This window comes from Cryptotermes secundus, unplaced genomic scaffold, assembly GCF_002891405.2.
Source record: "Cryptotermes secundus unplaced genomic scaffold, Csec_1.0 scaffold247, whole genome shotgun sequence".
Classification (NCBI taxonomy): domain Eukaryota; kingdom Metazoa; phylum Arthropoda; class Insecta; order Blattodea; family Kalotermitidae; genus Cryptotermes; species Cryptotermes secundus.
Genome location: NW_019740656.1, coordinates 3,699,214 through 3,719,217, shown reverse-complemented (window position 1 = coordinate 3,719,217; position 20,004 = coordinate 3,699,214). Strand labels below are relative to the sequence as shown.

The following is a 20,004-nucleotide window of genomic DNA, read 5'->3' as shown; positions in this document are numbered from 1 at the left end:
GCGAAGAACAGAAGAATCAGTGTGGAATAGGTTACGCCTATGTTATGGAACTGGTATTGTTAACAGTTACCTTGTGGCTGGGGCGATGTGGAGGAGTGTGGAGATCCGGCAACATTGCTGATGAGGTCTGCTGACGTCTGTTGCTGCTGTTGTTGTTGTTGTTGTTGTTGCTGTTGTTGTGATTGTGTAACCTGCGCTGCCAATGTTTTACGCGGGTCCTCCCACGTCGTGGTCCGGGTTATATGACTGCAATAACAATAATGAAATCAGTAAGGCAGACTTCAATTTATGGGGGGTTAAATATTTGGCAAGAAATTAAAAGAACAGCCGCATTACGGCACTGGGGTCGACTCAGCCTCTAACAGAAATGAGTACAAGAAATCTTCATAGGGGTAAAGAGTGGGCGGCTGGCGCGTAAGGCTGACAACTTCAGCGTCATCTGTGAGCCGATTGTCTAGAAAATGTGGAAACCTCGACGTCTCACAACCCTACGACGGGCCTCCGTGGCCATTTACAGGGATAGCTTTACCATTTTATGCCTTTACAGATCACCATAAACTATGAATCAATAATTTATACAATTCTGTGAGCTGTTTACGCGAGTATGGGTTATTTACAGATCACCATAAACTATGAATCAATAATTTACGAGTATACAATTCTGTGGTACATTTCTGTGCGCTGTTTACGCGAGTATGGGTTATTTAACGGCCCTGTCAGCAGCTATACTATACAGCGTCGAATGGTAGGATGAATAATGAACTGGAAAGGATTTGGAAGGAAGTGGTCGTGGAGCAATAGAGGTATTATCAGGGCACCTACCTGGAAGGACTGAATAATATAAATGTGCATATAATCTAACAGTTTGTCCAGTGGCCATCTTGCAACTTGTCATTCGTTTATTTAACGATATATCGAATGGTACGATGATTTGTGGACGGTAAATTGAAAAGGACGTGGAAGGATTTGCCAATGGCCCACTTTTTAATGTACTGTCATACGTCCAGGGTCCCGTGCCCAATAATAACGGCTTATGGAGTGGATAACTGCCTTTACAATTATAACAGCTCACAATGAACTGCCTAAGACTCGCTCCTTTCCTTACTGGACTACGAGTGTCTTCTCTTCCACTGTGACTGACTTGGTTCTGATTTGCGAATCGGTCACTTCTTCAGCTCCCGTTGCCCTCCTCCGATTAACACTCAACTACTGAACTGCCTTCTGAATTCTCTTAGGAATTACGAATGCCGAATCACGACTCGCTTTCGAATGAACTGGATTCTCAATCGCAATTCTCTAATTTTCTCTCTGGCTATTCAGCTCATCGCGCCATTGCCTAGCAGTGGATTCATATGTCACCATACTTTTTCTGGAATGTATGAGAAATGCCTCGAATAAACCTGTGAGGATAGCCGGGCTACGGGCAGAGTTTCGAAACCGGGATCTCACAAAGAACGTGTGCTACCCACCCGACCGGGACGTTCAGTGACGTCACATGAGGGGACAAATACTGAAGGCTTCCGATCTCCACAATTTTAACGGATATATATGCGTTCCCACACAGACAGTGAGTAAAGGGGTTGTAAAGGACACCTCATGTGCAAGCTACGTCTGCCCTCTGTAGTAGCAGCGCCCACACCGTTCCGGATTTTCCCAGAATTTAAGACAGAACAGTGAATTGTCCCTCTGCTTAATTAAGTATTGGGGGTATGGCGATACAGACCAATTGTAATTACCTTCAGCATTAGAAAGAGGTTTGTGGCCAGCTTGACGCTCCGGGCACTTTAAGTCCAATTATCCACTGAATTGGAGGCTGGGTGGGCTCTACAGTCGATACGGAAGCAGTGGAGAAGGGAATCTCTTGCCCCTGTAGGAGCTTGAACCCCGGTTCCTAAAAGTAAAGCTATCCCTGTAACAGGCCGTGGAGGCCCATAGGATTGCGAGACGTTGAGGTTCCCACATTTTCTAGACAATCGGTTCATAGATGACGGTAAGGTTGTCAGCCTTACACGCCGCCAACCACCTTTTACCTCCAAGCATATTCTTCGTACTCAATTCTGTTAGAGGCTGAGTCGAACCCAGGGCCATAGTGCGGATGGAAGGATTTGGTCAATTGAAAAATCTAGTAACTTCATCGGGATTCGATCCCGCGACCTTCCGGCTTGTACCACAATGCCTCAACTACGCTACCGCGAGCCACACATCATTTTGAAAAGACAGGTTCTTGACCCCGTTTTCGTAGGCCGGTAGATTCGTTACTGATCGCTATACCGACATGACCGGACCAGTTAGGCGCTTACTCGCCGGCTCTGGCTCTATCACGTGGGATTTATGGTGGATAATGTGCAGGTTTTCTCAGAGTACTTCCGTTTCCACTGGCAACTATCGTTCCACCGAGGGTCCATACTAATGCACCGTAACAAGTGGGATCAGTCTTACCGCTCACAATCCAAAATATCTGGACTAGCGGCGACGAAATATGGCACATCGGACCACGGTCCGGAGGCCACTCCTAGCGGTGGGCGGGCGACACGCGCTCGTTTTCCCGCACGACAGGGGCCGTCCTTCCTTTCATCCATTTAACGACGCGCTGCTGTAACTGGCTCAGGAAGCTGGCCGCGCGAACTGGTAACGTCCGGACGCGCAACCTAGCGCGACTCTAGTGACAGTGACTGCGGCCACTCGCCGCTAATCTAATTCACAGCCACTGTGTCACTATAAGCGGTCTTGCCGAGTACAAGGAATATTCTCGGGGGGTAAAGGGCGCTCGGCGCGTAAAGCTGACGTCCTTACCGCCATCTGCAAGCTGACTGTCTAGAGAAAATGTGGGAGTCTCGACGTCTCACTACCCTATGGGCCTCCACGGCCTCTTACATGGATACCTTTACTTACTTTATACTTACTGGTTCATCATACCCCACAAATTTTGTGCAGTGTGTCCTTTATTGCTTGTGTAGTTTTGTGTACTGTGTTTTGTTTGAGTATGGTGTGCTATTTGTGTGTTGTGTCTTACTGTAGTATCACTGCAACCAGGCAAAACCCATTTGCAGTTTACATAAAATAATAAAAATTAAAAATAATTAAATTTCTTTATTAAAATCGGTCACAACACAACAAAACAGTTGATGTTTAGCAGTGCAAAATACTGTTAAACATCAACGGTTTTTGTTGTTGTGGCGGATTATAATACTGAAAATTATATATTTAACATAACAGGATACATCCATTGAAGAAATAATAATAAATATTATATAATTTAGCACCTCAGCACTTCGTTAAGTAACCCATAAAGAAATTAAAATAAACCGAAATTCGTGCGAATCTGCATCATACGGAAGAGGGAGTCCCGTGTTCAAACCTCGGCAGGGGTCTGGCTATCCTGACCGCGGGTTTCTTGTGTTTCCTCAGTCCTCCAGGCAAACGCCTCGAGAGTACCTTAAATTAGACTACGCAGGCCTCATCCCACACCATTTACATTATTCGCCAAACATTCGACGCTACACAGTCTGAGAGCGTCGTTAAATAAACTACATCCACAGAGGCTATGTCTACGCATGCGCAGTGTGTGAAATAACTCATGTAGGAGGACAGTATTCTGGACTGGTTCCCAAACGGAGAGACTGCGCAGTTGCTTTGCACGCAGCAGGAAGGGTGTAAACAAACATGGCGGTGTTGAAGGTGGTGGCGTCTTTTTTTCTACTATTATTGCGTTATCTGGAAGTAAGGCAGTCAGTGTTATTGAAGGGGGGAAAGAGAGGGGTACAATTTATTTTTATGCCCGAGATCGGGGGTTCTGGTGAAGGCGCCGAGCGAGGTGAATGGATCTAAAGACTTCTGGCGTTGGCGGCCATTTCGGAATATAACAGGCGCCGTCTCATGGAACAAATATAGCACGTGAAACTCAAAGGCGTGCTCCAACAGAACACAAGCATAATCACCGCCCATCACCGTGACTTCAAAACGTTCCGAGAGGTCCGTATCTATTATGGCGACGAACTGAAAGGTTGTCTTTGTACAGTTGTCCCTGTGGGTAACTAATTAAGCACTTCGGCATGAAGGTGTATAGGGGAGTAGATGTATAGATCCACACATTCTTTACTAACGCACTAGCTTAAGGTGAGTGCTTAGCTTAACGCCTTCACGCTTTACCCACTGGATAGGACGCTGAATGGGACACAGAACCGGTATGGACGCTGTGGTGAAAAATCCCTTGCCCTGCCGGGTATCGAACCCCAGCTATACCGACTAGCATTATAAAATAACGCTGTGAATATTTCAAACCTTTTTCTTCCCGTGTGGTTCAGAAATTTGTTTCTCTTTGCATCACATTAAAAGTATACAGAACAGAATAAAAAAAATAAGTCCTAGGAAGAACTAATCGCCTACATTCCTTTGATACGACATGGGCCCGCAAAGAAGACGACTCCAACAATCTTCTCTGCCGTGGTAACGTGTGTTTACCGACCCGTTGCTTAACAACAGACCCAGACTCTCCTCTGCTACGACACGAAACGCATTGGAAACGACGCCTCTAACAGTTCTTCTATTACTGCATCCATATTCGTTGTTGCAGAAAAGTTTTACCAAGCCGTTACCTAGCAACACACATACAAACATAAAAACATTTATGAAGTACGCCGATAAGTTGGTTCAGGCATGTGTGTCGCTTATCGTTGCTAGGCAATGGCTCGGTAAAAACGTTACCGCGGCAAGGAACACCCACGCAACAATAGAATTGTTGGACGCGTCTTTTTCTATAAGGTCCATATCGTATCAAGGAAAGTGGGTAATCACTTCTTCCCACAACTTCTTGTTCATTTCGATTTTCTTCCCAAAATCAAGTGGTGGGTGGTAGATCCTGGCTTCCTTCCCCTTGCCGGCGTCTATATCCAGCAGTATGCATTGTTACTATGGTTGACAAACCCTTTCACAATATCTGGGTCATATATACGCCCTTCCAATAACACAGCGAAAGAGCAATGTATCAAACTCTAAAATAGCCGTAGAGCCGTTGCCATGCAACGACCGCGAGATAGGCGGGTATTCCAGGGCCGTTTCTGGGCAACGGCTCGGTAAACACGTTCATGCTGCAAGACACGAACCCAACACTAGGAGAGCTGTATTTTCTATGTGGTCCGTGCCGAGATGTTATAAGGGACAAGGTTAGACCCAGTGGGTTCTATACGGGAGTGTGCGAAGAAGGGACTTGAGCAGGATGCAGAGGAATAGCCATTGTTGAAGCCATTACCAGGAAACGTCTAGTAACAGACTGAGAACACTAGACTGTGTGCTGTAGTGAACTGTGAGGTACGAAAATAGCGATAGTATTATTTGTAGCTAAGTAGTCAGTGAATCTATTTGCCAATCCAAACCCCGTAGAAGTTACACATACTACGTGACAATATTCTGAGAAATGTTCACGAAACTTATGATACTGAAGACATACCACGAGAAAATAGAGAAGCGAATTACGTGATCAGAGCTGACATGTAACTGCAATGGTCTGCTTCAGTCGATGATCTATTTAAGCATCATGTTTAAAAATAGGTCCTATTAGCAGATCGCTGATCCATAATATTGTATAGGTGATGCTCCAGACATTTCAAGAATGCCTTGGCGCGTGGGTCTGTTCTTTGTCCTCGTCCTAAAATAATTGATAGATAAAACACGTATCATCCACGAGACGCGGCTAATGGCATTTAATGACGGTTCACATCAAACATCCTACGGGTCAGTATTGGATTCTATACAAAGATTTTACAAGCACATCACTGGCGTATTTTGTGCATTCCTAAGATGATAAAACAAACATGGCTGTATAATGTATATTTTTATCTATGTATAGTTTATATAAATATTTTACACACAGATTTATTCTAAATACTGTCTAAAATCCAGTTCCTGCTTCAAAGGAAACATTTCGCCTTCATTACAAAGATCAATTGGTTAACGCAGTTTTAGGACATAAACGCCATGTATCCTGAGAATCATTTGTTTTTCTTTGGAGCTACAGCCCTCATTTGGGCCTAGGCCTACCTCCATGAAACTCTCTGTTTCACTTCGGTTTACTAGATTTTAGACATTCGATAGGACTCCTTGTGCGGGTGATCAGCTCGTCGCAAGGCCTCTACCTGTACACAAACACAGAAAAACGCACACAAACATCCATGCCCTGAACTGGATTCGAACCCACGATCCCGGCTTCCGAGCGAGCGGTACATGCCTTAGATCGCTCGGCTACCTTGACCGGCATCTTGAGAATCATATGGAACACAAATATGGAATCTTAAGAGTTAAAGCGTGTGCTACATATATTAACCAATGGTTAACTACTACGACGTCAAGTACATACAGGGAGGTTGTCACATTTGTTGAACGGTTCACGGCTCTGAGCGTCACGGCGACAGATGCACCGCCGGCTACGAGGTGCATACGAATCAGTATGCCTGCTGGACGATGTTTGGAATTACGGGAAGTTATTAACTTTGTGGACCGCTTGACGGCATTATGTTTCACGGCTAGCAGTGCCGTTCATGCGAGGAAATTTGTTTATAATTTGTCAGCAGTAACCAGCAGTTATCAGCTCCATTAGCCGTTTGTTCTAAGTTACAATTATTGATCAGTGTGTTCCGTCATGGCGCGGAGTACTAAGAGCAACATGTATGTCTGTAAGACACCTACGTGGAACACGGATCTGCTAGACAGCGCCGGCGAAAATTTCGTGATGAAAGAGTTACCAGCGGGCAGATAACTCACAGTTTGGTGAATAAACTTAGATTAACAGGGCACAAAAACATAAGAGCCGGGTGCTTGCTTACTTATGGAGCTGAGCCCTTCTTGAGAAGACAAATCTGCAGCTACTCAACAATTTCCCAGCAGTTTATGGAAGCCGAAAGTTCATTACCGTGTTCACAAGAGCCCTCCACTGGTCCCTATCCTAAGCCAACTCAATCCAATCCATCCCATCCTATCTCTCTAAGATCCATTTTAATATTGTCCACCAACCTACGTCATGGTCTTCCCAATGGTCTCCTCCCTTCCGGCTTTCCCACCAATATCCTATATGCATTCCTCTTCTCTCCCATTCGTGCTACATGCCCTGTACATCTCGTCCTCCTTGACTTGATCATTCTAATTATACTTGGAGAAGAGTACAAGTTATGAAGCTCCTCATTATGCAGTTTTCTCCAACCTCCTGTCACTTCATCTCTCTACGGTCCATATATTCTCAACACCCTGTTCTCAAACACCCTCAGTCTATTGATATATTGGGTTTTTGGACTGTATCCATCGTCCTGGTTTTTAAGATAACAAATAAAAACACGACGTTTCGGAAACTGGATCTGTTTCCGTCCTCAGGTGAAGGAAAACACCTATTCTGTTGGGTCCGTTAGAAAGAGCTAGCCTCAATCACTGAACAAACCGATGTCACAAAACATGAAGATTATAAACACCTGAGACCAGGCTAAGTCCATGAGAGCTAATAAGAAAAATATTCATAACAAATTGTAGTAAACACTTACAAGCGTGGAACCAGGATAGATAGATCTATCTAACAGGACGATGGATAAAGTCCAAAAACCCAATATATCAGTTTGTTATACAACATCGTCAGAATCCTATAGTAACTACCCTCAGTCTATGTTTCCCCCTTAACGTCAAAGAGCCGAGTGCTTACCGAGGAAAAGTTAGATGACATAGAAGCCAGACTTGTACACCTAGAAAATCACTAAAACGTCTAGCTGAAGAGACTGGGTGCCAAAGTCTAGTGCAAGAAGGGCAACTCAACTGCTGTGAAGCTATCAACGCCTTCCAGCCGCGGGATCCCGCTACCAGGGTTCACTTTTGCAGTTGGTTTCTACCGTCTGTCGCCGAAGGTAGGAGCGATCCTCAATTCAAAGAGATAAAATTTTTAACACCTCCTGTGACGTGTGAATTGTAACTACATTATCGGCCAACATGCATGTTGATTCAACGGCAAAACTCGTATCCACCTCGCAGCCGGCAGTGCACCGGTCGCCGTGAAGCGGTCAACAAATATAACAGCAAAAAGGAAACGATATGGAAGAAAACGGTCGTGGCCTAATTTAAACGAATACACCAGGATTTTGCCAGGAGGGAATGAGGAAATCCACGTAAGATTTACGTCGATATAGTTCGACCTAGATTTGAATTACGGACTTCCCGGATACGAAGCAGGAGAACTACTCGCTCGACTGTGAGGATAAACGGTATCTGTACTGAGATGTGAGCCCATGACTTTCCGGATATGAAGCAAGAGGACTACCCACTCAAGGGGAACGTATGGCCTGCGTGGATGCAAAACCGCCACAACACGACTCACAAAGACAACATCCATTCCAGACCAAATCCACACACGTCTGGGTGACGAAAGACAGTGCGAGGCCTTTCTGCCTCCCGCTTGCGTCCACATGGGTCGGTAAATAAAACAACTGCAGGCTATTTATGGCCCGGAACCTAATTAACCACTTAATTCCACTTGGGTTCCTTACATCAATGTTTCTCTACCCGTGGGTGGCGTCCCACGCGTAGAACTTGGGATCGGTTGTGCGGGAAGTACCGTCTCTATGACCTTTCATTAATGATAAATACAATAGTAAAATGTATACACTGAGCAGTATTGCACAGCGACAACGTTCTATACACTCTACATATACTAGGTCTGATTCTCGAAATGACATTGGTTATCCTGAGTTTTCTAGATGTTGGTTAAGTCTCTAGAGACAAATGCTGGGGAGCAGTACCTCGATAACACAATGAGGGCTTCCTGTCAAATCCACTACACTTCATTATTCGCCACTCTCACTACAATTCAACACTACAAAGTCTACGTCAGAGATTCTCAAATGCGGCCACCAGTAATTTCTCGTAGGGCCAGTGGATATTTCATGAAAATCTATGATAATTTTTTGTTAATATTTCCCCACTCTTCGTACCTTCTGTAAATTCACTGACTTTTCTTTACGCGTGGAATTGTGGGGCTTTGCTTCAAGACTGCAACCCTTCGTCCACATTTCTTGAAGACCAACTAACTCCGTGGCCTTTAGTTCGCAAGCGAACTATACCGACCGAGCGACAGCCGCTTGTCGTATGGCCAACTTTTGCGGATAGATGATGTCACGTGGTCAGCGCAACGGATGCCCAAGGCCGTTAATCTCCGTTTTCTCTTGACTAGAGCCGCTATTTCCTCGAAATAGATCCTCAATTATCCTCACGAAGCTGAGTGGACCCCGTTCCAGACTCACTACTTCTCAGAAAATCTGGTAGCGCCGGGAATCGAACCCGGAACCTCTGACCACTAGACCACAGAGGCATTCCTTGAAGACAAACTACCGCAACAGATTTATGAGCGACACATCATATTCGGTTGGCTATGAACGAATATCCAGAGAGCGCGTTTCATGAGCCGTTTGAAATTAATCACATTTCCTTGGCTTTGTGCTTTAAAATGTAAATTAATAACAATCTTCTTTACAGAATTTGTTTTAAGTGTAGAAAGTTACAAGTCATGTGGCCACAGAAAATGTTTCTAACGTCGAAACGGGGCCATCGGACATTTTTGCTTGCGAACCGCTGGTCTAGATACCGAAAGCGCAGTAAAATAACACATAAAAACACGTACGTAACTGTAAAAATATATGTCTTGGAGAATGAGAAGTTTTCTTTTTACCGCGGTGGGACGTAAGGCGCAAAAGGCTGAAAGTACTGCAGCGCAGGCGTGCCAGGAGATCGCGTCGAAAAGCTGAGGTTCTAAGACCGGAGGTTATGAAGACTCCCATCTTCAGGGGATATAACGCAGTGCAGTCGCTTGAAAGTTGAAGTTACTCGGAGACGTTCGGTTGATTTTCAACGGACTACACGGCGTTCCAGAAGATGGAACGCTTCACTTTTGTTTTTGTTAAGGTAAAGTTGTCCCTGTACTTACCTAATTAAGCACTACGTCATGAAGGCGTATGAAGGAGTGCATGTACAGTTGCACATTTTAACCTCGGCACTAGTCGGATGTGCGTGGTGAGCTTCACGCCCCGGGGAAACAGCCTTTGGATAGGGTGAGTGAACCGAAGGGTCGGTCTAGACGAAGTGAAGAAGAGAAAATTCTTGACCCTACCGGGACTCGAACTCCAGTCCGTAGCCATTCGCTATACCGACTGCGCTACCCCAGGTCACTTTTCTGTTGTTGCTAAATAAAATTCATATCAGCCCGTTATTGGAATTGATCCATTAGAGTACCACAGGGGCACGCGGTAGCGTAGTTGGTTGTGGCACTATGCTACAAGCCGGAAGGTTGAGGGATCGAATTCCGATGAGGTCACTGGAATCTTTTTTTTTTAATTTACCTAATCCTTCCAGCCGCAATATGGCCCTGGGGTCGACTCAACCTCTAACAGAAATGAGTACCAGGAATATTCCTGGGGGCAAAGTGCGGCCGGCGCGTAATGCTGACAACCTCACCGTCATCTGTGAGCCGGCGACTGTCTAGAAAATGTGGGAACCTCAACATCTCACAACCCTATGGGCCTCCACGGCCTGTTACAGGGATAGCTTCACTTTTACAGTAACATAAACATGCCGCACAACAGTGGAAACAAAACCGTTGAATTGCAATGGAAAAGCAATAGCGGTTTTCCTTAGAGTGCTGGGAATTTCGTGTTATTGTGACGACATTTTATAAAAGTGTATCGACCTGAGGCGACATCTGGGCTTGCGTCAGCTATGGGTCATCCCTTCTTCACCTGCTACAATTACCGAAGGCGCTACAAGAACCTCAGCAGTTGAAATGACGACAACAAAAGCAAAGGGGAAGCCTGCGAAACAACAATAAAACGGCCACACATTCAACAGGGATCAGTGGCGAGGAATTAACCTTCAGATTCCAGAGAATGCTGCGAATTTCTTGAGCAGTTGGAGGAATGTTGCTTTGTTAGAAATGATTCATCTCCATGGAGTTATTTACAAGTTAATTAGCTCTCACGCAATTATAATAATATGCCCAATAACAGTGAACTGGACACAATAATACAAATATCGGTTCAAAAACTGAAAACAACTAGCGTAATGTGGTAAGAGGGCAACACTGAATCAATCACAATAATGTGTACTGGTTCAATAACCCTGACAATAAGTGAGAATCACGACAATAACGCCACATGCTCAATATAAATCAACATAACAGCGCTGCTTACTCAGTAGATGTGAACCAATTACAATAATGTGTTCACATGATCAATAACTCTTTATCAACAATAATAACAGGCCTGTCACATTCTCCACAAGTATGAATCAACTAGAATGTTACAGGCTTAGTAATTCTAAATAGAATGAAATAGGATTTACAGCAATATAAGTGTTGAAGTCGGTATAGCGACTGGCTACGAGCTGGACGACAGAGGAGTGGGAGTTCGAGTCCCGGTAGGGTCAAGAATCTTCTCTTCTCCACGTTGTCCAGACCAACTCTGGGGTCCACCCAACTTCCTATCCAGTAGGTACTGGGGGCTAATTCCTAGGGGGTAAAGCGGCCGGGGAGTCTGGCTGACCGCCTGCAACTAGTACCGAGGTCAAAAAAACGTGGATATATACATCCACTCCCCCATACGCCTTCATGGCATAAGTCTTGAAGTGCACGATGATGTTTCTCTTACGTTTGTCTGTGTGATTCCTCTTATCCACGGCCGCAGATACATGCCCCAGTGCCTCCAACTAAACGACTTGGTTCAGAATTCATCAAGCCTAACTCCATGGCCCCATACATCTCCGTGGGATGTTTCCTGCATTATGTTTTTTATCCACTTTTAAACATCCACCCATGTGCATTTTCAAACCCGAAATAAGAGTTAATTTATATACAAAAAAAATATAGTTCTGTGGGCACGAAATGCTGAAATAATACATTTCCTACATATGGAATATGTGGAGTTTTACATTCACGTCCCTTATACACCTCCACGAGTCAGATGACATATGACCGACATTAACTACGATTTTAGGATCTCACAATGTGAAGAGCGGAAAGTACTGTCTTCTAGGATGTGGAGCCGTGTAATCTGGTAGTCCACCGACGTTTCGGAGAACGTTATTGTTTCATTTTCATGGCCGAAGAATTGTCAAACATGGCTTTGCTTGCTTTGTACTGTTACTTGCTCAACTATTTTTCGACCCCGAAGATGGAAGGATTACTTTCTCCGAAACGTCGGTGAACTTTACCGTACTGCACGGTGTTACTTTGGAGAGGAGACAGGCAAGCCGAGAATTAACAAGGCAACGGACCTGACACATATTTCAGTAGCAGAAGTTTCCTCCACAACGTCCAGACCGGCCCCAGGGCTCACAAAGGGTGCAGGTGGGGTGAATATGGCCACTCACCTATATCTAGTGGCCAGGTTAAGAAGACGTGACTCCTTACACCTCCACCCAAACACACGTCTTTAAGGCGTTGTGCTTAATGAAGCAGGCCACGCACTTACCAAAAACAGGGGGTGCACAACCCTTTGTTACAATCGGGCTCAAAACAGCTCTCCTGACCGGGCCTAGGTCAGCATTCGGTAGGTGCTCGGTTCGAGCCTTATCCGAGACATCGGGCTATCCAGAATTTGGAATTACTGGGGTTTTGGACTTCTCCATCGTCCTGAATTTTAGGTAATAGAGGACACGACGTTTCGGAAACTGGATCTGTTTCCGTCTTCAGGTGAGAAAGGAAGACACCTACTCAGTACTCAGTTGGGCCCCACTGGTCCAGTGACTGAGATCCACCATCGTCAGAACCCTTTAGAATCTACTTGTCCTGAAGATATTTGTAGTTTTCTTAGTTCCTCCACGAACAAAGTCGATTCGACCACGACTGCTTCCTTCCAATTTATCGTTTCATACTCATCCTGCTTTCCGAGGTTATGTAAACCTGAGATGCTGACAGCGTCGTATAACAAACAAAAAAGGAGATTCTGTAGTGTTCTGACGATGGTGTATAATAATCAGAATTACTGGGTTTTGGGGCTCTATCCATCGCCCAGTAATCTAAAATCTAGAAAACAGGATGTTTCGGGAACTGGATCTGTTTCTGTCCTCAGGTGAGGGGGGATACCTACTCTGTTGGGTTACCTCTTTCTAAGGGTCCAGTGATGAGGTAAGCTCCTTCTAAGGGTGCAATGATGAGGTTGGCTCTTTCTAAGGGTCCAGTGATGATGTTAGCTCTTTCTAAGGGTTCAGTGATGAGGTAAGCTCTTTCTCAGGGTGCAGTAATGAGGTTGGCTCTTTCTAAGGGTCCAGTGATGATGTTAGCTCTTTCTAAGGGTTCAGTGATGAGGTAAGCTCTTTCTCAGGGTGCAGTAATGAGGTTGGCTCTTTCTAAGGGTCCAGTGATGATGTTAGGTCTTTCTAAGGGTCCAGTGATGAGGTAAGTTCTTTCTAAGGGTCCAGTGATGAGGTAAGCTCTTTCTAAGGGTGCAGTGTTGAGGTTGGCTCTTTCTAAGGGTCCAGTGATGAGGTAAGATCTTTCTAGGGGTCCAGTGATGAGGTAAGATCTTTCTAGGGGTCCACTGATGAGGTTGGCTCTTTCTAAGGGTTCAGTGATGAGGTAAGCTCTTTCTAAGGGTTCAGTGATGAGGTAAGCTCTTTCTAAGGGTTCAGTGATCAGGTAAGCTCTTTCTAAGGGTTCAGTGATCAGGTAAGCTCTTTCTAAGGGTTCAGTGAAGAGGTAAGCTCTTTCTAAGGGTTCAGTGATGAGGTAAGCTCTTTCTAAGGGTTCAGTGATGAGGTAAGCCCTTTCTAAGGGTTCAGTGATGATGTTAGCTCTTTCTAAGGGTGCAGTAATGAGGTTGGCTCTTTCTAAGGGTCCAGTGATGATGTTAGCTCTTTCTAAGGGTCCAGTGATGAGGCAAGCTCTTTCTAAGGGACCCAACAGAGTATGCATATTTTCCTCCCTCACGTGAGGAGGGAAACAGATCCAGTTTCCGAAACGTCCTGTTTTCTAGATTTTAGAATACCGGACGATGGACAAAGTCCAAAAACCTAGTAATTCTAAGGGGAAAAAATGAGATGCCTTCCGGCGAAACTATTTACGTTACGGAAACAACTTTCAGACCTACAAATAATGAAGTGCAATTAGAAAACTAAAACAAACAAAAAACTGACACAAGTAAGGCCCCTTGCGAAGTTGTCACCTTCTGTTCGGTCATCGTACTGGACATGCGCACTTGTTCATCATGGTTCCCCGACTGGCGGGCGCCATTGTCGCCAGCGAAGCGAAACAAACAAAAAACAAACCCAACATCAGAAGCAACAGAGAGCGGTGTGTGCTTACGTGGCTTCTTTTTGGACATGAGCCCATTTTTTTTTATTTTTTGTATTTTGGAAGGATATTTTTACATGGGGATTTGGTTCGCCCGTAACACATCAAGTTCTTCTTCTGTCTTTTTTAACCGGAAACCGTTGCTCACTGTTGCTGGCAACATCACCCACTTCGCTTCTGCCACTGGTGATCAGGGTGGGACGTGATGGTTGATCCAAACAGAGGGGAAGGGGAGAGTTCCTCCTCAAAGTATGCAGTCAACCGGCCCAGTACGACGTTAAGTAAAACCATACACACAACGTGGTGGGTCTGGCATGAATGACTGCGTTAGATTACAAGATCTAAGGTCCTTTCGTCCTCATTCATAAAGTAGCTGACGCTTTATGCCAGAGCTCGTACCGCAGAGAGAGACTGCTTCTGTGTCTTCATGCGACGAGGTAGACCACTCTGGAGGGGGGGGGGCTGGCTACGGGGTACATGACCGGAGGAGGCAGAAACCGTTCTCTTCGCAACCTTGTCCGCAACCACGCGTGGTACCATCTGTACCAGCACCGGCTGTACCTTTTACAGGGGACGGTATAGCGACGGGGTAAAGGAATGAACATCCGGTGTTCCATTAGTAGGGTCGGGGCTCAGGGCCGGGGTGTGAAGCTGCCCATCCACCTACATTTAGTGCCGAGGTTAACAATTGCGGAGCTTCACCTCAATTACCCCATACGTTTTCATGACGTGGAGTTCTTATGCTTAAACACACGGACTTTATTTTTTATATCCAAACAAAACCGAGTTCAGAACACGGTTTGTGACATGTGGAGCTCACACAGCCGTCGCTAAGAACATAACTGTCTTCTGTGATATGACGCCGTTCTGTCTCGTAAATGTTTGGCGACGTTTCGGAGTAACGTGCTAGCAGAACCCTATTCTTCATGTCGGTGAGGACGAGGTTTTCTGTCTTTCAGCATGTGACGCCGTCAGAAACGTCGGTAAATATTTACCAGACTAAACGGCGTCATATCCCAGAACACAATACTGTTCACAGATATCCCCTGTCAGAACTTCAAAACAAAAATCGAAGAACAGAATAGGATTCTAACCTGAAGACGGCACTGCGTTCCTCAGAGACGTCAGTAAATGTACACCAGTCTACACGGCGTCACACTCCACCATACGATAGTAGGCTTAATCTTCATAATCACAGCCGTGAAAACCTCAAAGCTTACAAAAGCAAAAAGAGAAAATGGTTTACCCTGAAGATTTAACGAGGCGAGTTCCTTCGAAACGTTGGTAAATTTCTGCCCGACTACACGGCGTCATATTCCATATAAAATTATGCGTCTTATATACTCTACTGGAATATTTCTATGTATTGAATTTCTTCTATGCCAATCTTATGTCCCTTCATCAGGCCACTGCTTGGGCATTCCGCGGATACAACGGAACGTTCTCCCTGTGCTTAATTAGTTAAGCACCACTCTATAAAGACGTATGGGGGAGCGGAGGTATAGCTCCACCATTCTTAACCTCGGCACTAGACGGAGATGAGTGGTCAGTTTCACGCCCTTGCCTCTTCATCACCCGGTACCCGCTGTATAGGAGGCTGGATGGGCCCCAGAGTCAATCTGGATGCTGTGAAGGAGAGATAAATCTTGCCCCTGCCAGAAATCGAACCCAGGCCTTCCATCCTGCAGCCTGTCGCTATACCGACTGATCTATCCCGGCTCCTCTCGGCGTTAGTTGTTCCATATACACTGTCAATATCTGGATTATACAGTCCCTAATGGTAGGATTGGTGACTGGTAAAGTTGTCCCTGTGCTTAACTAAGCAAGCACTACGTCATGAAGGGGTATGGGGTAGGAGATATATAGATCCACGTCTTGTTGACCTCGCCACTAGTTGAAGGTGGTCAGCTACACGCCCCGGGGAAAAAAAAACACGGTGCCCATTGGATAGGATATTGGGTGGTCCCCAGAGCCGGCCTGGACGACATGGAGAAGAGAAAATTCATGCCCCCCACCGGGACTCGAACTTCGTCCAGCCCGTAGCAGTCGCTATACCGACTGAGCTATCCCGCCTCTAATAGCAGGACTGGCGAATGACGAATCTAAATTTGGAAGGAAATGTTCACGGCATAATTGAGGCATTATTTCGATATTTTCCTGAAGAAAATCACGAAAAAATTACGCGATGTTGCTTCGTCTTTTGAGAACAGGTTGCGTCGAATGCTGATAGTTTTCCAACGTTTCAACAAACATTTCAGTTGCCATCTTGAGGTTTTATTACTTCTGGAGAGACTTTTTGCACATCTCCCATTATCCACTGCATCCGAGGTGAAGCTGTGGTTTACCAACAAAGCTGCAGCCAGGAATACCTACTTCACAGAACATGTAGAATGACTTACATCTCTGGTGATATTCGAACCAAGCACCTCTGGATAGTTCTCGCTACACCAACATGCTTGGTTCTCTGAAATTAGATGGTTCATACAGAACGCCCAGCCTTCTCTGCTGGGTTGAACGAACTGTATGAACAGCTGCTAGGAGCCCATACTGTTCCACCGCCTTAGGTTGTTCTCTGTGTGGTCCGTGTCGGTGTGTGTGGTCACTTGAACTTTCTCACGGAGCATTTTGGGCGCAGTGGACTGGCGCGGACCTGTTCTTACACTTTCCTAAACGTCAAGAGTGGTGGAAGGAAAACATTTCCTGATGAGTGTAACAGATTCGGCGACTGTTTCAAGGGCAGTCAGCACAGCTTAGTCGGTATGGCGAGGGGCTGGACGGCCGAGGAATCGGGGTTCAATTCTCGAAATGGACAAGAGATTTTCTTTTCCAGTGTCCGGACCTCCACTGGGGCCCACCCAGCTTACTATCCAACGGTTGCCGGAGGCTCCTTTACTGAGGCAAAGCTGCCGAGACGTGATACCACTCAGCTGTATCTACTAGTGAGGTTACGAATAAGTGGAGTTTTGCCTCCACTCCAGTCCCGCATGTTTCTTTAATTAAGCACAGGGACACTTTACTTTCAAATTTAACTTCCTCGCCTCGGTAACGGGCCAAGTGCACGTTCGGAGATCAATTTCCTAACTTGAAGAGACGGAGGATGTGACAATGAGCTGCCTGACAGAGGCTATCGTGCGCCTCATGGAGCGGTCCCTGTGCTTGCTTAATTAAGCACTACGCCATGAAGACGTATGGAGGAGTAGATGTGTAGATGCACGTTTCCTTCACCTCGGCACAGTTGGATGTCAGTGGTCAGCTTCACGCCCGGGCCGCCTTACTCCGCTGTATCCATTGGACAGGAGGCTGGGTGGGCCCCAGAACCGGTCTGAACGACATAGAGAAGACAAAATTATTACCTCTACCGGGCCTCGAACTCCGACTCCTCGGTCGTCCAGCTTGTAGGCAGTCACTATACCGACTGAACTAACCCGGCTCACGGAGCGGTGAGGTATCAGAAGTGAGCAATAGTGGAATGATGATCTGCACGTGAAAACCGCAGGAAGTCCGACAAAAATCCCTGCCTCCATCACGAATATCAGATGAAGTCGTCCCAGACATGAGAAGCGAGCGCCTAGGCGCCTCAGGTACGGAACGGCCGTATGTCCTACGCGTGGCTGCAGATCTTCACCCAACTAACACTACTACGCAGTGGCCTTCGTGAGATCCCAACGGTCATCTGGCTACTCAAGAAATTCCACGAAATGTTCATCGAGTCTTTAGTTTCAATTCCTGGTATACTTAGCAACTATCTCAGTATGTAAGATTTGAGGTTTTCACAGCGGTGACTGTGAAGAATGCCGTCTTCTGGGATGTGGCGCAGTGTAGATATTGTGTAAACCGATGTTTCGGATGAACATATAGCCTCCATCTTCAGATTAGCTGCAGCCACCTGCTAACGCTGGTTCCTCGGTCGCGGATTCTTCTACCCTGAAGATGGAGGCGATACGTTCCTCTGAAACGTCGGTTTACACAAGATCTATACGATCCCACAAGACGGCATTCTTCTTCGACTATCTCAGTACTTCTTATTAAAGGTATAGGTAACGCAAGGTAAAGTTGTCCCTGTGCTTAATTAAGTAAGCACTATGCCATCAAGGCGTATGGGGGAGTGGATGTATAGGTCCAAGTTTTCTTGACCTCGGCACTGGTTGGTGGTGAGCTGTCAGCTTCACGGCCCGTCCGCTTTACCTCCGGAGAAAGAGACCCCAGTACCCACTGGATAGGAGGTTGGGTGGACCTCAGAGCCGGTCTGGACGACATGGAGAAAACTCTTGACCCCTCGGGACTCGAACTCCGATCCCTTGGTCGTCCAGCCCGTAGCCAGTCGCTAAACCGACTGCTCTATCCCGTCTCCTATTATACAGACGTTTCATGACACACTCATCGTCACTGGGCAATTTCAGGTAATCGTGTCGACAAACCGTCGAGAGTAAGCACGTTGCATGAACGTTAAGTCATTTTAACAAGTCACGAACGGTCTCTCTGGTGTCCTGTGTATATCCTGTATCGATATACTGAAGTGTTGTATACAATATAAAGGAGGTTTACGTAACTATTTATGCGTGTCATTCGTGGGGGATGGCGGCAAACACCGGCCTCGACGTATCATTCGTTAACATGTAGGACTGGAAAAGAATATGACAAAATGCAGGGGAAGTTAACAGCACGAAATCATGTTGTCACGTAGTATGTGTGTGACTAAAGACGGGGTTTCCACAGGTGAATGGATTTACTGACCACTTACCCATACGACTCGTAAGCATAAGTAATTACAGCGCCACCGCTATCTTGACGCTGTAGTACTACACACAGCAGTCTTCTCAGCTTTCACTATTCGTTTCCTGGCAACGAATCTTAACAATGAAGATTCTTCAGCTTCTGTGCTCATGTCGTTACTACCCGGCGAATATGCCGCAAGTGAAGTCTTTTCTTCACAGCCTACCGTACAGAACTGACTCTCCAAAGTCAGAGTCACAGTCAGGGTTACTTTACCACTGTCGGTTTACCGCCAATCAGTTCGTCTTAGCGACAAGCCCCTTGAGAATCACGAACAGTAATTTTTCTTTCCAAATGAACACTTAGGCTGATTTCGCACCGGGCCCGTCTGAGCCAGTCACGTCCAGTCGCGTCGGACTCACGTTGACTCATCTGACTGGCTTCACATAGCAACACAAGGAAATGTCCTAATCTCTTTCACACTGCACGCGTCTTGCCCAGTCCAGTCATGACTGGCCAGGACTCATCCGGTTGAATTTCTTGCCAGTCTTCGTGCGTCTCGCTCATAAGTCACACGCGCTTTAATCGGTTTCATGTGTAACATATTGTTGTAATATGGATGTCGAGAAACTGATAATTCTAGTGAGAAGTAGACGTGAAATATATGACACAAAGGACCCAAACCATCGAAATAAAGACTACATTGCTAGTGTTTGGAGAAGCATAGCAGAAGAATTACAAACAACTGGTACGAACTTTTTATTTATATTATTTCATGTACAAAAATTTATGAACTTGTGAACCAATTGTTGGTTGTAGTAGTATAATTTGTCAGGTAGTTAAAATAATAATATTATTACAACCTACGTAAATATTAAAAGTGACAGACTGCACATAATTACGCACATTTGCCATCTTGCCAAGGCACAGAACCGACAGGAGAGAGAAAATAATCCTTCAATTTGTCTCTAATTTTTACTGCTTCAATA

At 45.7% G+C, this 20,004-nt stretch overlaps 2 protein-coding genes across 5 annotated transcripts in view; one reads left to right on the top strand and one right to left on the bottom strand.

Annotated features, from left to right (window-relative positions):
• Window positions 1-20,004, bottom strand: part of LOC111872385 (transcriptional coactivator YAP1) — a 118,758-nt gene that overhangs the window by 36,342 nt on the left and 62,412 nt on the right. For all 4 annotated transcript variants that reach the window (XM_023866220.2, XM_023866218.2, XM_023866217.2 and 1 more), the window contains exon 2: window positions 71-246. In XM_023866220.2, coding sequence (XP_023721988.1) covers window positions 71-246 — 176 coding nt within the window. The remainder of the gene's footprint in view (window positions 1-70; window positions 247-20,004) is intronic.
• Window positions 19,379-20,004, top strand: part of LOC111872386 — a 1,983-nt gene continuing 1,357 nt past the window's right edge. Inside the window, exon 1 of the mRNA XM_023866221.2 lies at window positions 19,379-19,763. Within this exon, the coding sequence (XP_023721989.1) occupies window positions 19,631-19,763 (133 nt within the window). The 5' untranslated portion in view covers window positions 19,379-19,630. The remainder of the gene's footprint in view (window positions 19,764-20,004) is intronic.